At 54.4% G+C, this 15,912-nt stretch overlaps 1 protein-coding gene across 4 annotated transcripts in view; it reads left to right on the top strand.

Annotated features, from left to right (window-relative positions):
- Positions 1-239: 239 nt before the first annotated feature.
- Positions 240-15,912, top strand: part of FNBP4 (formin binding protein 4) — a 31,258-nt gene continuing 15,585 nt past the window's right edge. For all 4 annotated transcript variants that reach the window (XM_067550657.1, XM_067550660.1, XM_067550659.1 and 1 more), the window contains exons 1-8: positions 240-360; positions 3,620-3,712; positions 6,008-6,144; positions 6,403-6,592; positions 6,969-7,116; positions 7,231-7,351; positions 11,255-11,593; positions 12,814-13,024. In XM_067550657.1, coding sequence (XP_067406758.1) covers positions 240-360; positions 3,620-3,712; positions 6,008-6,144; positions 6,403-6,592; positions 6,969-7,116; positions 7,231-7,351; positions 11,255-11,593; positions 12,814-13,024 — 1,360 coding nt within the window. The remainder of the gene's footprint in view (positions 361-3,619; positions 3,713-6,007; positions 6,145-6,402; positions 6,593-6,968; positions 7,117-7,230; positions 7,352-11,254; positions 11,594-12,813; positions 13,025-15,912) is intronic.

Genomic DNA, 15,912 nt, shown 5'->3' on the forward strand with positions numbered 1-15,912 from the left:
CCTGTATTACTCGGCGGCTGCTCCTGCTCCTGCTCTGACCCATTGTCAGCATCAGGCCCGGCGCAAGCGCTCGCGGCCTCTCCCAGCCACGCCCCGCCTGCTGAACACAACGCTTCGCTCACGTCACCCGCTCTGCGTTCCAATCCGCGCACGCGCGCGCTCCGTTCCGCTCCGCTCCCACCCGGGCTCTGCGCGCTGTCGTCACGCGCCCCGCCCCGGCCCAGGCCGCACCGCGCGCCATGGGGAAGAAGGGTCGCGCGGCGCCGGGCCGGCGGCCCATCCTGCAGCTCTCCCCGCCCGGGCCCCGCGCCGCCCGCGACGGGCCGGCCCCGCCCGACGCCAGCTCAGGCTCGGAGGCGGGTAAGGACCGGGCGGCGCCTGCTTACGGGAGCCTGGGGCCTGCGGCCGGGCGCGGGGCAGGCCGCACGGGCCGTGGCCGGCCGGGAGGGGGGTGGAGGACGCTCGGGGGGTGTCCCTGGGGGGCGGGCGGGGTATGAGCCGGGGGGGGCGGCGGCGATGTCCCGGGTGGCGGTGCTGCCCCGACCCTGGTCCGTGCGGACTGTGGTCCCCCCCCAGCCGCAGGTGCTGGTCTCGCTGGGTGTCAGCGCTGTGTGGGGGGGTGGGTCTTTTCCTGTTTCTTGGGGGGCCCGGGGCCCTGCCTGGTGCGATGTCTGTCGCGGCCGGTCCTGGAGAGATAGCACCCGCGCTGCCCGTCTCTTGGCGGGCTCTCCCCCGGGTCCCCTCAGCCTGTCAGTTTGGCCCTAGATGCTGGGAGCTCCGCCTGGCCCGGCCAGCCTCGTGAGCGGGGGGTTACATGGGGTTGTTGTTCCCGGGGGGGGGGGGGGACATGTGGTTTAGTCCCGAGCGCTTCGTGACACAGGCAGGCGGGCAATCGCTGGTTGGTGAAGTCAGTGTGTAAGGGCAAGAAACAAACACACACAAGGTTTGGGGAAACTAAGGGCAGCTGAAGTCCGTGCCCCCCCGATGAGCAGTGGGCAGAGAGTGTTTTCCCGCTGTTCCACTGCTGGTTGGAATAACCCCGGAAGGTGATTGTTAACTGCCCCTGGCCTGTGCTCGGGACAGTTTCTGTGTTGCCTTGTAGCCCTCGCAGGCAGGCCGGTGGGTACGGGGTCACTGGGTGTGTTTCTGTATGTGTATTTTAGCCATCACTGGCAAGGCAGTGGGTATGGGGCTGCTGGGATCTGTTCTACCTGTGTATTGTGGCCCTTGCTGGCAGAGTGATGGGCACAGGGCTTTTGGTCTCAACCTGAATGGCTGAGTGCTGCCATACAGTCTAATGCATTGGTTCTCAAACTGGGGGTCGCAATGTGATTAGGTGGGGGGCAAGAACTGTGAGCCTCAGCCCCGACCAGGCACAGTGCTGTGAGCTTCCCTGCTTCTTCCTGGTAAAAGAACATGGGGCGGGTGGGCAAGTGGTGATACACAAATAATGCTCACCCCTCCCACCCCAAAGTTTCTCAGCGCCCCCCCTAGAGGGTTGTGGGGTGGGGGAGTGAGAAGCATCGCCAGGGCACCCTGCATCCAGTTCTCTTTCAAGCAGCAGTACCAGCTGCTCCGTGCATGCAGGTCTGTTTCCCCAGATTGGTGCAGGAGGGGAGGGTGCTGGGGTTAGGGATGAAGGGGGAGTGGGGAGCCCATGGGTGCTAGGGTCGCACTCAGAGGCTTGCTGTGTGGAAGGGGTCACCCATACAAAAAGTTTGATACCCTGAGCCATTAGACCAGCGGTTATCTCTGGTAGCATGTTGGTGCATCGTATTTATTCAGGAGTTCCTTTATTGGATTGCAGGCCTGCAGGGCTTTTCCTTACGCCTTCTTTTGTTTACTGTTGGACCCATGGCTTTCTGATCAGTATGGGCTGTTTCTGCCATTCCCAAATAAGAGTGGAAGCTGCTGGGGTGGTTGGCTGTGTTAAACTTTCCTGGGTTGTCTGTTCAGCCCCCATATCGCAGTAGGTTCCTTTGCTTCTGCCATGACTGATTGGATTCTCCACATAACACTGGCATGGCATCTTGGAGTTGCTTAGTGACAGTTCTAGTTTGAGAGCAAAGGGTTTGTAGATTGTGGAGGTAGGTCCTGGAAAGGATAGCACTGATGTTACATGCTGAGTTTATTTCTTTTTTTTTTTGTGCTTGCTGTGTTACTTGCATCTGACCTTGGATGGTGCCCAGCACAGATTTAATTACAGCACGTTCTGCTTTGCAGCAGCAGGCTCAGTCTTGGGTAACAGATTGATTCAGTCACTCTCAGTGGCTGTAGCAGGTCTTGGAGAATTGGGTGCACATGACAGAACAGTCCCGTCACTGACAAAACAGTATCTAGCCCTGTCCAATGCTCCCAGGAGACCATTCTGCCCTTCTTGTGGAGACTATTGTCTTCTCTTGCATTTCTCAGCCTCCCTCTCCACAGACTTTGTGCCTTCCCAGACTGACAAGACGGCTGCTCTAGTGCTCTGCCCTGTTTGCAATGATAATTTCACCATTGGCAGACCCCAACTCCTAGTCCTATCAGTGCCTGGTTGGTGCCTCACTGGAACACCAGTTGGTATCTGGTAGAAGGGAAGGAAAGATTCTTGTCCATCCGTGGAGTGGGCCACCCTGCCAGTTTCCTGAATTTGTTTCTAAAAGAAGCTTCGAGAGGAAAAATAAAGATCTCAAAATTCACTTAATAAAACAAATACGGCGCCAATGGCCGCCACACGTGCAGTGCAGTAGCACAAGGGACCAAGTGCAGAAAGGGAGGCCTAGGCTTCCTGATCGTTTTGGGTGCGAGCCAGGAATCAGTGGCATAGCATTCTGGGAGTTTCCATGGTGGGCCGGTGCTCCAGGCTCCTGCACAGCAGGGATCTGCCTCTCAGCAAAACCTGGGGGGCTTCCTGTTTAGTAGGTGACTAAGCAGCCTGGTCTCTGGGGAAATTCCTTGGAGAGATTAGCAGCGCAGTGGTGGTGGTGTTGGAGCTACTCAGGGGCACAGAATAGGGTGGTTACATGGGGAGGTTGCTGTCTGCCCCCAGAACAGCCCCTAAAGCTTGTTGGCTCCACCCCGGCAACAGCAATAGGAGCATGAGCTGTCCCTTTTCCCGCTTTGGGTCAAGCCCACAACTGGCCGTGTGTCACACCTCCTCTGCCTTCACTTCTCTCCTTAAAACAAGCTGCCTACAAGCAATCAGCCAACCCACGATGGCTGGCCTTAAGCAGGTCTCGAAAGGCACTGATCTTATTTGTTTAAGAAAGAGAAAACTTGGCAATGATTCCGAGCTGCTTGGTTGTGCACACGGCCCCTTGCTGCCATGCGTGGCTGCAGGTTATTTTCATTACTCTCCTCCACCTCCCCCCTTCCCTCTGCTTGTTAGGTTCACTCGCATTGTGTTTGAGGTTTGGCTGTAATTGTTTGGGGCGAGTGCTTCCGCAGGGCAAGTTGCAGTGATGGTCCCAGGGGAGTGCATCAAGCTGCTCTTTGTGTATTACTCTTGCAGTGAAGTACCCCACGCAGTGCTTACTGGGAAATGAGTGGGGAGTTTCCCCAGCTTCCTTTGGTGGCAGAGGCTCTTCGCGCTATGCGAGCCACTGAAATGACTGTCGCTTTTCCTTCCTTCGCCCAGATGAACCCGAGGTGGTTGGGGAGGTTCCCAGAACCGCTCCAAACCCGCCCCAGATGGCTGCGCCTGTTGGACCTACAGCTGTCAAGCCAACAGGTAGGTGGGGCATTTCTTCTCCCTTTGCTCTCTCTGGCCTTTAGTTCAGCCTGCAGTTATTAAGGGCAAACAGCCAAGTCTGCATCTGATGTCTGGCGCTGGAGGCGCTAGGCACAAAGTGCAGTTGTTGGAAGGCCACTGGCAAAAGTCAAGACGAGGTGTTTGTGCCCTGTTCTGTCTGTGTGTGAAGGAAGCTTTAAAGGATCTTTCAAAGCAAGCATCTCCTGCTTGTGCTTTTCCTTGGAAGGCTCCAGGATGTCAGGTCTTGTTTTCCTGTTTGCACTGAAGGATTTCAGAGATGACTCAGGGCTTAGTCTACACCTAAAATTTCCAGTGGCACAGCTGTACCGATACTGCTGTGCTCCTATAAGAGCACTTGTGTAGACGCATTACGTCAATGAGAGAGATTTCTCCCAGTGACGTAATAAAACCACCTAAACAAGTGGTGGTAGCTATGCGCTGTCCACACAAGCATTTATGCGGGCAAAACTTATGTTGCTCTGGGGGAGGCGGGGTGTGGTTTTTTCACACCCCTGAGCAACAAAAGTTTTGCTGGCATAAGTGCTAGTATGGACAAGGACTGAGTGGATTGTGATCTTTCTTGGCCCTAATTGATGATATGGAAGCAGGGCCCCCACATGGGGGGAAGGGTACACTTTACCGGAGGCTCTGGGGGGCCCAGCCCAGGCTGCAACCCCCATGGGTATGTGTGGGGAGGCCCATGTTACAAGTTTGTACTGGGCCCAAAAAAATTATGCTTGGGCCCTGTGTGGAGGTGTTGAGTCTTTACCCAGCAATTTGTTCCAACCTGAGTAACTTTGAGTAACTTGGTAACTCCGAGTCTCAAACTGCCTGAATAAAAATCCCTTCTCACAGTCAGAATATGTCTATGCTTAAAACAGCATTACAGTGAAGACGCTACCTCTAACCCCGTCAGCGTAGGTAATCCACCTCCCCAAGAGGTGGTAGGAAGGTCAATGAAATAATTCTTCTGTTGACCTGGCTCTGTGTACACAAGGGTTAGGTCATTATGGATCAATCTCTCAGAGATATGGAATTTTCACACCTTTGAGGGAGACAGCTATACTGATATACAACCCTAGTGCAGACCAGGCCTCAGTATCAACTCCACTAGTCCTCCATAGATTCTTCCGTCTAGCCTGTTTTTCCAGGGACTTTCAAACATGAAGAGCGAGTAGAAGAAACTCCTCAGGCTCCTTGTTAGCAATCATCATGAAGCAAAACAAGGAGTGGATACAATTGTTTTTCCCCTCTGTACTCACTGTTAGGGCCCGTCGGGGAGCTGGCTTTGGGACTTTGTGTGCATCACAGAACTAAGCACCCCAGGCTGGAATCCCGAGCTGTGTGCTCTGATGGCAGCTGGGGGGAATGGCTCTTTCTTGGCACAAAGGTTTCTGGGAGGGGAGAAGGTTGCTGGCAGAGCTTTTTTCATTTACAGCAGGCCGATGCTTACAGCCTTATTTAACTTACTGCATTTCAGCAATCTGTTGGGTGTTAGATATGTTTTGTTATTTGCACACATTTCTTCAGTAGTTAAAACAACTGAAACGCCTAAAACTTTGGGGTAGGGAACTGGCTTTCCGGATTTATAGTGCTCCTCAGAACAATTACCTCCATAAACTTTAAATCTTACAGTGCTGGCACATTCCAGACTTCCCCTGAATTAGTGCTTAGGAGGAAGTACCCTGTGAGCTTGCAGCCTCCAAAGCAAAGGGCTGGCAGGGATGTGTGGGGCCTGCACAGCATATTGGGCTTTCATTCTGCACAGCAAGCTTCTAGCCTTCATGGTTGCGAAGTTACATCTGGTTTTAAATGATGTTGTAAGCTCTTCGGGGGCCGGGACCACGACAGTGTGTCTGTACAGTGTCCAGTGCCACAAGATCCCGATCCTGTACTACATTATGGGTAATGATCAGCATCTGAGGGGAGCAGGCTGTGTTGATGGCTCAGCAATGCTTCCTGTGTACTTCGGGTCGTTGCCTTGCCTTGTGTGCATGGTGGGAGAAGTGAGAACTGGCAAGAGGGCCGTAACTTGGAAGCCAGGTACGCGTGGTGTTCAGTTGCTCGGAACCAAAGGAACCGGAGTTCTTTCTGCTCACTTCTGCGTCTTCAGAATGGCCGAGTGTGCCTTGTCTGGCACTCGGAGTTTGCCCAGAGAAGCCTGGCCGGTGGCTGTTTCACAGATCGCATTGAAATATTTTATCTGTCCTCTGCTCTAAACCCAGGCGGCAGTGGGTGGAGAAGCACTCTCACTGGTAACTCTCCTCTGCCTAGGTGGCTTGTGTTTGCTCGGTGCGTACGCGGACAGCGACGACGAGGAGGGAGAGGCACCTGAGAAACCGGTGCCATCCACTGATGCAAATGGCAATAATTCGACAGACATTGACAGCACACTGGCAAACTTCCTCGCGGTGAGTAGGAATCCCGTCCTGTTCTGAGCCAGGGCCCAGCTGGCAGGGATCTGGGGTCGAAAGGGAACATCTCACACCCTTATGACCAGGAGAAAGGTGGGCAGCTGTGCTTTTGCTGGGGCAGAGGATGAAGGAGATGGCAGGGGCAGGGTTCCGGGGCTGTCAAGGTTGGAGGACTTTGCCTGGGTTAGTAGTTGCTCTCTCCGCATGTCCAAAACTGGGGCTTCAACTCATTTGTAAACGTTTCTGTCTTTGAAGGAGATTGATGCCATTACAGCTCCACCCCAGCCTGCTGGATCCACTGCCCCCGCCTCTGCACCCCCGCCGACTCCGCCGCGACCCGAGCCCAAGGAGTCTGCCTCGAGCCATCCCACAGCTACGGCCAACGGGACAGGCTCTGCCCAGCCGGCAGAGTGGCAGTATGACACCCAGTGCTCGCTGGCAGGAGGTGAGGTCTGTGGCTGGGTTCGTATGCCCCAGGGGGTGCAGGCAGCTATTCCAGCCAGGGCAGGGGAGGCTTCATCCCTGGCAGCACGCCAGCCCCTGTGTCCTTTTCATTGACTGGAAACAGCCATGCTCTCTAGCTGTGATGTCAGAAGATGAATGTTGTGCTGTAGCCCCAAGAATGGCACTTTAGTGGCTGACACACACAGGTTTGTGTCTTCCAAGGGCTATTGGTGAGTGGCTGGCACGTGGGGCAAGTGCAGGGACCGACGATGGGATGCCAGCAGCAGCGCACCTGTCTCTTGAGGCATGTGGAGAGGGCTGGGGTGTGGGCTTCGGGCAGCCTGCTGACTCAAAGGTTTTTGATTTTCTTCCCCCAGTGGGAGTGGAGATGGGAGACTGGCGGGAGGTCTGGGACGAGAACACTGGCTGCTACTATTACTGGAACACACAGAGTGACGAGGTGACCTGGGAGCTGCCGCAGTACCTCGCCACACAGGTCCAGGGGCTGCAGCACTATCAGTCCAGGTGAGGCCGGCAGTCATGGGGCCTGGCGCCCAGAGGGGATGGTGGCTGAGGGACGGGGTGCGCTGATGTGCCTGTTCGTATGGGCTCATCGCAGTCCCTGCTTTTCCTCTTTAGCTCTGTTCCAGCTGTTGATGGGAGTTTCCTGGTGGCTGCAGACCTGTACCCTCAGGAGAAAGGGGTCGCTGTTGCCAGCGTTGCTCGTGGCACTCTCCTACCCAAGCGAGAGGTGAAGAAGGTCAGTGGGAGTCCCCCCCCTTCATTGGTTTCTGCAGGATGGCTCAGTGAGATGCTCTGTCACGCCACAGGCTGGCCTCGCTCCTGGCCTTCCAGGGAACAGATGGGCCGTGTCCTCTGCTCAGGGAAGGAAAGAGATAGAGAGCCAAGCGGGGCCTCAGCTATCGACTGAGTTTGGGCAGCTGGGTGTCTCTGAGGCCAGGCTCTCCATCCAAAACCTGCTCTAGCGATTCGATGGATGCCCCAAGTTCCGTTCTGCTCTAAAAAGGGCCCCAAGGTGCTCAGTTTTTGACCTGCCAGCCATGCAAACTCCACCTGGGCTCAGAGCGCCAGCTGGGCATGCTCCGCTCTTCTTTGTGCGCTGGAGCGGCCTGGGGATGCCAGAATGAAAACTGGCTTTGGTGGAGGGGCTGTGCAGGCTCGGAGACAAGGATTGCCTTGCTGGGTGGATCCTGCCGTACCGAGCACATTGCCAGCACTGGTAGCTTCTGCTGTGATCCCCTCTGCGGGGCTAGCACAAGTGTAACAGTGGGCAGTACGTGGCCTGGCTAGCAGGGCAGAAAGACTGCCACTTCCTCTGCTGGAGTTGTGTTGACTCAGAGAGGGCAACGGGAGTGATTTGGGTGCCCTTCGCTCAGCACGTGCTTCGGGAGCTGCCCCGGGGGGTAAGATGGTGCCAGGTGGGGGGGGGGGGGGGTCACTGTGAAGGTTGGACCTCAGGGTTTGCTGTACCAGATCGAAGTGGGGTCCCTCTTGTCTCGGACAATGGCCAGGAGCCTCCGTTTCAATGAAGGCGCCAGGAGCCCTGCACAAGGCAGTGATGGGCACCCTGCCCTCCCAGAGATGGCTTCTTCCAATAACTGGCTGTTGCCCTCCATAGAAACTCCTGCTCCTTTTTCTAACCCTACCAAACTCTTGGCCTGGCTGATAGTTTGTGGCAATGAATTTCCCAGGCTGATGATGCAGAGAAGCGTGTGATCCATTCTGAACGCGCTGCCTGAGACACTCACTGAATGTGACCTGGGGTTTGTGTGTGGGAAGGGTTCAATCTGCACTCTGTCTCCCCTTTCAAATGTCCCTGGCAGGAGAGGGGGTGAGGCGTAGTTTGGAGGAGGGCAGGCTTGCTGTTGGACGGAGGAGTTCAGGGAGGACGTTCTGGGCATCGGGGGCAACTGGAGTGGATAAAAACTACTGACCATCCTCTAGCGCCCCGATGGATTAAATGGACGTCTTCCCCTGGTGGACGGTGTTCAATTCTGGATCCCTTGCCTCGTGAAGGAAACAGGTCAGAGACAGGCAAGGAGAGAGATCAGAGGCTGGAAAAATGTCCCTGGGCAGCACGATGGATTTAATCATGATTTAAATCACCAAGAGAAAATAATTGATTTAAATCAAGTTTCCCACTGATACTTCTTCACATATTTCTTATAATGATGGTGCAAATCTGATCACTAAAACATGTTAATTTACCACTCAATACAGCTTTTTACAACATCTAGGAGGGTATGCTTTGTGTAATTTTTTAGATAACTTTATTTTTATTAATTTAGGAAATAGTACATAATACTCATTACCTGTGTCAAGCTGCAGATGCAGCAGCAGTACGTTAGGTAGGAATGGTAAGAACTAAATCACACACACAAACACAATAGCACTTATATTTTATTAAATTAAATTATGTGACATCTAAGAATGTTTCACATTTGCAGTTGCAACAGTCTCCTGAGTTGCCAGCTGATGGCTGTCCTTAAACTCTTCTTTTTTTTAAATTTCAAATTATATTAACTCTAACAGACAAGTCATCACAACACTACACATACGCTGTCCTTAAAACTTCTAGAACTAGCTCTCATCTTCCCCACTCCCACTGTCATTTTTATTCATAGACTGAAACAGAAATACGAGTTTTCATGCGTTTTCAACTCCCAGTCGATTTCTTAGCTTTGAGTGAATAATATCAAACGATGAAAATATTCCCTCTGTGCCTGCGGAGGAAGCTACTGCTGTGAAAAATTGGCTTAGCAACTGAAAGAACTTTTGTTTCAAGGTGCCTGGCTAATGATTTCCACCAATTCAGGGAGTGACTTTGTTCAAAACATCATCAGTAAACATGTACTGTTTCAATGGTTCCACTCCAGCCCTGAAATTTATTATGACTGACATAACTGAGGAGTGATTTTTGAGATGCCCATGCCATGACAGTATCATCTTCAGAAGTTAGGCTACGTTTATACTGACGGTGGCAAATTCGCTGCCGCCAGATCGATCTTTCTGGATCAATTGAGCAGTCAGCGAGACCCACTTAATCGATCAGGAAGTCGACTGAGTAAGTCCACCCCCTCAAGTAGCAATGTAAACCGTGCGCAGAAAGCAGTCGACGTGAGTTAGGCAAATTACTCTGCGTAGCTTGCATAACTTCCGTCGACTGCTGCTGAATTTCCAGGTTAGTGTAAACCAACCCTTAGGCATCTACGTTTATATCTGGTGTTGCGAGTGTTCACAAGAAAATGAGGGGGAGTTAGTGCTTGATCTATTCACTTCTTTATTGCCTGCAGTTTCACTTTCTGGTGAAGTATTTCTTCAATGTCTCTTGAAGTGCCTTCCAAATTTCGACAGCATCAGCAGTGCAGCAACAATTTCTCTGAAGTTTGTTTACGGCTATGGATGTAGGCTTCAGTATACTGAGCATATCCTCTACATTCCTCTTTAATGTTAGATACTTCGAATGAGATACTTCCGTCTATTTTATCATGGTTTTCTTCACAAAGTTTTATGAGAATAGACCAGTTCTTAATAAATTGTTCAAAACAATCAACCACAGTATTCCATCGAACATTTTGAGGGAGAATTAGTTTGGATCCTCCTGCTCTCTTCAGTGAAGCTGAAGCAAAATGGTTGTTATGGAAGTATTTTGCAACTTCAACATTTTCTTTTATTCCTGGAGAAGACAAGTGTTTGGCTAAAAGATGCATTAAAGTGTGGGGGAATATAGGAAGCTGTGTGTGTACTGAATAATGTCTTCCCTTTTTCTTTCCAGTCCACTCCACTGTTCCTTTCTATTCTGCCTCTGTCCTTTGTCTCTGTGTCTTTAAGACCGTGTCTTAACTACTCTGCCTTGCTTGGCCCAGCTCCATCATCACATAAGCACAGAACAACAACAATCCTAAAATTTAGTAGTTTATTGATGATTTTTAAAAAAATCAAAAAACTCTGATTTAAATCCAAAAAAATCCAATTTTGGGGGGATTTAAACAAAAAAATCATTTAAAAAAATTTGTTTTTTAAATTCACCATGATTGGAAGAGATTGCAAAGGCTGTGGTTGTCCAGATTAGAGAGGACATTGTGGGGGTGAGGAAGAGGAGAAGGGTCAGACGCTCGTGTTAGCCTCTTCCCCCAGGCCAAGCTCAGGGACAGTGAGTCCCTTGCTAAAAGGAAGTATCCATACACCCTGTATCATTGATCTTTGGGCCTCACAGGCCCACAGTGCACCCTGGATGTCAGTGGCTCTGAGAGTCCCAGAAGGAATTGGTCATTTGTCTGGATATTGTAACGCTGGATGTTCACTTGGTAGGATGCAGGATTGAATCTCTCACTGACGGGGCTAGGGAGATACTTTCCATAGAGGCGCATTACTCCAGAATTGTCCACTTCGGGTTCTTGCACCTTCCTCCTAAGCGTCTGGTCCTGGCCGGTATTGGAGGTAGGGTCCTGGGCTTCCTGGAGCAGTGGGCTCGTTTCGTGTGGCAGTTCCTTGATTGCTGCAAATCACTGCCTGGGAAATAGGCCTCATTGCGGGAAATGCTGCTTGTTCCTCCATTTGCCACTATCTGGGAGGCCTAGGGCTGTCAGACAGAGGCAATTCTGGAGCAGGAGAGAATCCGTGACTCCTGTCTGTCTCACAGGAGGTGAATGAAGGCGTCCAGGCCCTCTCCAGCAGTGAAGAGGAGAAGAAGGGAGTGGCGGCGTCCCTGCTGGCTCCGCTGGTGCCCGAGGTGGTGAAGGAGGAAGAGGAGCGCTGGAGGAGGAAGGTGATCTGTAAGGAGGAGGTTGAGCCAGTGCCGGAAGAGGAGACAGCCGCAGAGGGTGTGGCAGCGGCTGCTGACGAGCAGGAGCCGTCCAAGGATGCTCTGGAAGAGCCTTCCCAGGAGGGTCTGTGCAGCGTGGTGCAGTCGGGAGAGAGCAGTGAGGAGGAGGAAGAACAGGACACGCTTGAGCTGGAGATGGTGTTGGAGAGGAAGAAGGTAAGCGACCGCTGGAGAGGGGAGGAGGCGGGTGCCGTTGGGCTCCTGTTGGGACCGTGACTGGGACGGGGCTATCAAGGCTGTTGGAGGGAACCCACATGTCGTTAACAGTCGAGGCGGCCCATAGAAAACCTAGTCGCACTCACCATCCGGCCCCTGTGTGGTTTGTGTCGGAGACTGAGTGGGGGGTTTAGGGGTTGTCCCCCCATCATCTATGGGGCAGAGCGCCCAGAGAGGCGTGTCACAGCCTGCTGCTGCCTCCGGCAGCATGACCCCAAGGCCATGTCGGCCCTATAGTGGCGCAGCTACGGTGCTGCAGCTGTGCCACCGTAGCGCAGTGGTTCAGGCGCTTTGCACGGCGACAGAAGGAGGAAGGAATTTTTCCATCACTGTGGGATCTCCCCCTCCCCGAACGGCAGTAACTAGGTCATCAGAAGTGTTTTTCTGTCCACCTTGTCTCCTCTACACTGGGGGTTAGATCGGCACAGCCACGGGAGGGAGAAGGGAGGCTGTTTTTCACTCCCCTGGGCGCCATAGCTCGGTCGATGGAAATGTGAAGTGGAGACCAGGCCTGAGTAGCGCTGTGCTAGGAAGCAGGGCTGGAGCCTCCTGAAGCAGGGAGCAGCATTGGCTGGAGCATTGCACATAGAAATCTGGCTGTGGGGGCATGTTTCGTGAATCCCCGTCCATTCCCTGTCAGAGAGAATGGTCAGTGGATGGAAAGCTCTGAAGAGGGTCTTTCTCCTCTGGGAAAAGGGACTGCTCCCCCACCCCCACCCCTGGGGGCCTTCTCAGGATTGCCTTTGCCCCAGCCCCCCCTCCTCCACCCCTCTTCACCATGGGTGCACTTGTGCCAGGCTGATGTGCCCTCTGCCAGTGGATTCCTCAATTTCCAGGACAGACGGGCCCCTGACAATCTGGTCTAGTGATTCCTTGATTTTTCACTAGCAGAGCCCACCAACAGCACTTGGCCTTTTTTTTTTTTTTTTTTTTGTGACCTGCCATTACATATGTGCACTTCCTGTCCTGCAGGGCTGGGCCCGGCTCCCCGCTCTGGGCATGGCACATGGGGTCACAGCACCACTCAGGCTTGGCCTGGCCACCCCCTGTCATGATGTCACCTCCCTGTGTATCAGCGGGGGTGTAGCTCCTTGCGAGGCTTTGCCCCCTTCCCTTACAAATCTCCCCACCCACCCACCCTGCTTCTGTCCTCCTGGCAGGCGGAGCTGCGAGCCTTGGAGGAGGGAGATGGCAGCGTCTCAGGCTCCAGCCCACTCTCCGAAGGGAGCCAGTCAGCCTCCCACGATGTAGCGCCCAAGCTGGCCTCCAAGCCAGGGAAGTGGAAGCTTTTTGTCGGGGCTGCCAGCCCAGAGTCCACCAGCCGCAGCTCTAGCAAGACCGGCCGAGAGACTCCTGAAATCGGGGAAGCAGGTAATTTGAGAGACGCTTCCTGGGCCTAAGCCCTGCAAGGAGAGCCGCAGCCTGGCACACCCAGTGTACTGCTCAGCGTGGGCTAATCCTTCCCGTGGCAGGGGTCAGCAGCTCCAGAGTGCGACTGGAGCGGGCAGGGCACCGCTTGCGTCACCGCCATGCTGAGCTCCTTCCTTTCCGTGGAGCCCAGCAGCGGTAATGGCAGGGTTATTAGCAATAGGTGTCTTCTTGGGAGACTCCGTTTGCTTTCTACAGGGAAGAGCCACCCACTGGCACTTCGGGCGCTGGAACGGCTGCGGCGCTAGATGGGAGCCTGCCGTTGTGGAGCAATTCAGAGCTGGCTAGTGGGACGGAGGTTGGCATAGCTGCGTCGGTGTGCAGAGCTGGGTGGTGGTGAAGGGTCCACGCTGATTCTCTGGGAGCTACACCCCATCTGCGTCCCTGAGCCCTGTGTGGGGCATTGGGGGAGGTTCAAGTCTCTGTCTTGTATAATGGGTCTGAGGCTGCTGGAGAAGCTCCGGGGGCTTGGGTCATCAGCATATGTATCAACCCAGCTGTCTGTCCTGCCTCTGAATGGACTGGCTGCTTTCCTGGTGTCTGGCTGGGATAGGGTCTGGCTTCGGAGCATGGGAGGTGGGTGAGGCAGAGCTGATGATTTGCTTTGTTCGCCCACCCATCAGATGGTTTGGGGGTGCTCTAGACCTACAACCGCTGCTGGGGCCTTGGGCGTATTGGCCAAAAGCCCTCCTTTGCCCGTGTACAATTGGGTCAGGGCGGGAGCCGGCCCCTCTCTGGCTTGGCCTTCGCTGCCGATAGCTAAGCCAGAATCTCTCCAGACCAGAAGTGCCGCGCGCTGTCCTGGGCAGCACCTAGGAAGCTCTGCATGGGCCTGCCCACCACCTCCATGGTGCCAGCAGCAGGGAGCAGGTCCCACCTGTCCTAGCTCAGCTGTGCTGACTCCCGCTTGGCTGGCAGCACTGGTGCCAGTGTGCAGAGCTCTGGATGGCCTCAGTCCTGGCAATCGGAGAGACGCTGCTTTCCCCAGGCCCTCCTGGTCAGCATTAAACCCTCAGTGCCAATGACGCGGCCCATGCATATTGACTGCTGGGGGTGGGCTCAGATTCATGTGTAGACTTTCGGTTGCGGGAGGCAGAGCTGGCTGGGCAGGTATCAAATTGGGCCAGTTCCCTGTTGTGTTTGAATCCCTGGTCCCCGCAGGGTCGTGTGTGTGTGTGTGGCGTTTTGTGCCTGTCCTCAGAGACTGCCAGACCAGGCTCAGTTTCTAGCTTGGCTAACAGGTGTGTGGATTGAGGGAGCACCCATCCGATGGGGGGGGCACCCCAGAGCCAGAGCTGGGTAGAAGCCCCGCCTTCCTCGACTGCAGGTACAATGGTCTGACTTGTTAGGGGCGTTTGTCTGCACAGGACGGGCCGTGGATCCATGACAGTGTCTGGAGCCCTCCACGGCGCGAGACCAAACCAGACCTGCCTGGCCCTGAGTAACCCGGAGCCCCTCGACGGGGTTGAGGTTTGTTCCGTCTCCTGCATTCTCTGTTGCAGGGTATTGTATAAACCGAATCAAGTGAGGCTGCTTCTGCCCTGCTGCTTGGCTTCCTGCATTCTAACTTCTTCCTGGGCAACTTGGCCTTGAGTTCTGCAGAGCCCCTCTTCTGCCACTGAGGCAGCTGCCATCACAACTCCCAGCATGTCTGTGAAGTCCTCTGCAGCAGCTGCGCTGCACAGCCAGCCAGTGGCACAGGGAAGCTGGCAGAAGATACACAGCTCTAACTTGGCAGCAAGTACTTGAGACACTGGGCAGCTGTGCCCCATGGATTGGGTGCTGTGCCCCACTGATCGGGCCACCAATGCCCCACCATGCCCCTAAGGATTTCTGGCTTCAGGTCCCTCTGTAAAGTCCAGAGTGCACTTACGGATTCTCTCCATCTCGTGACAAAGTCTCTGAGGCCTGTATGGTGCCTAGCACCGTGGTCCCCTGATCTCAGCTGGTTCCTAGGCCCTACCGTAATGAATGATAGAAATACGAGCCCTTTCCAGAGTTGCCCTTGTACCCTGTGGCAGAGCAGCATGTGCAGTTCCCATGGTCAGTGAGGATGGAGGAGGGCGCGGGGCTCACCATCTCACCGGCCCTTGCAGCAGAGAGAGAGGAGTGCTGGGAATGCGCTCGAAAGGCATTGCTGCCTCGGCCCTGTTTGGATGCTTAGGGCAATCCCGAGTGCAGCTCTCAACGGTCACAGGGAGGCCCCCTGAAAGGACAAAGCCAGGAGGCGCAAGCAGGTGCCAGGCCCCCTGCGCCCCCCAGAAGAATGTTCCTGTGATGGGCTATATCTCGGCAGAGGGGAGTGGCTGCTCGGCAGCAACTCGTGGTACTAGAGGGTCTGAAGGCCTCATTGCTAGCAGCTCCAGAGTTAAATGAAGGACTCCACGCACTTTCTGACTGGCTGGACTCCTCTTCCCCCCAGCCGTCCCACTCTGCCTCCTGAGCCATGGAAGGGCGCAGAGTGGCTGTGGAGGGTCTGGAATAGAGGACACCATGCAGATAAATGTCCCCTTGGCTGGCTCTAGGTACACAAGCGCCTGTCTGCAGTGGAGAAAAGCCGAGCCATCGACTGGTGTGGGGCCTCCCCATGCAGTGAGGCGAGAGGCGGGCGGGACTGGAGTAGGAGCGGTCACAGGTTTGTGGTGGGATGAGATGGGACAGGAAAACTTGGGCTGGAGGAGGAGAGTTTGTAGCTGACGGGGCGTCCTTGCCAGGCCTCAGTGTTCATTGCCTTGGCTGGAGAAAGCATTCAGCGAAGACAGCGCGCTGAAATTCAAACCTCCATGGTGTGAAGAGGGACCCAGGGGGGACACAGACCCCTGACTCTCATG

This window comes from Emydura macquarii, unplaced genomic scaffold (genome assembly GCF_026122565.2).
Source record: "Emydura macquarii macquarii isolate MOO-44397 ecotype Brisbane River unplaced genomic scaffold, CSIRO-AGI_Emac_v2 contig_1305, whole genome shotgun sequence".
In the NCBI taxonomy this organism is placed as follows: domain Eukaryota; kingdom Metazoa; phylum Chordata; order Testudines; family Chelidae; genus Emydura; species Emydura macquarii.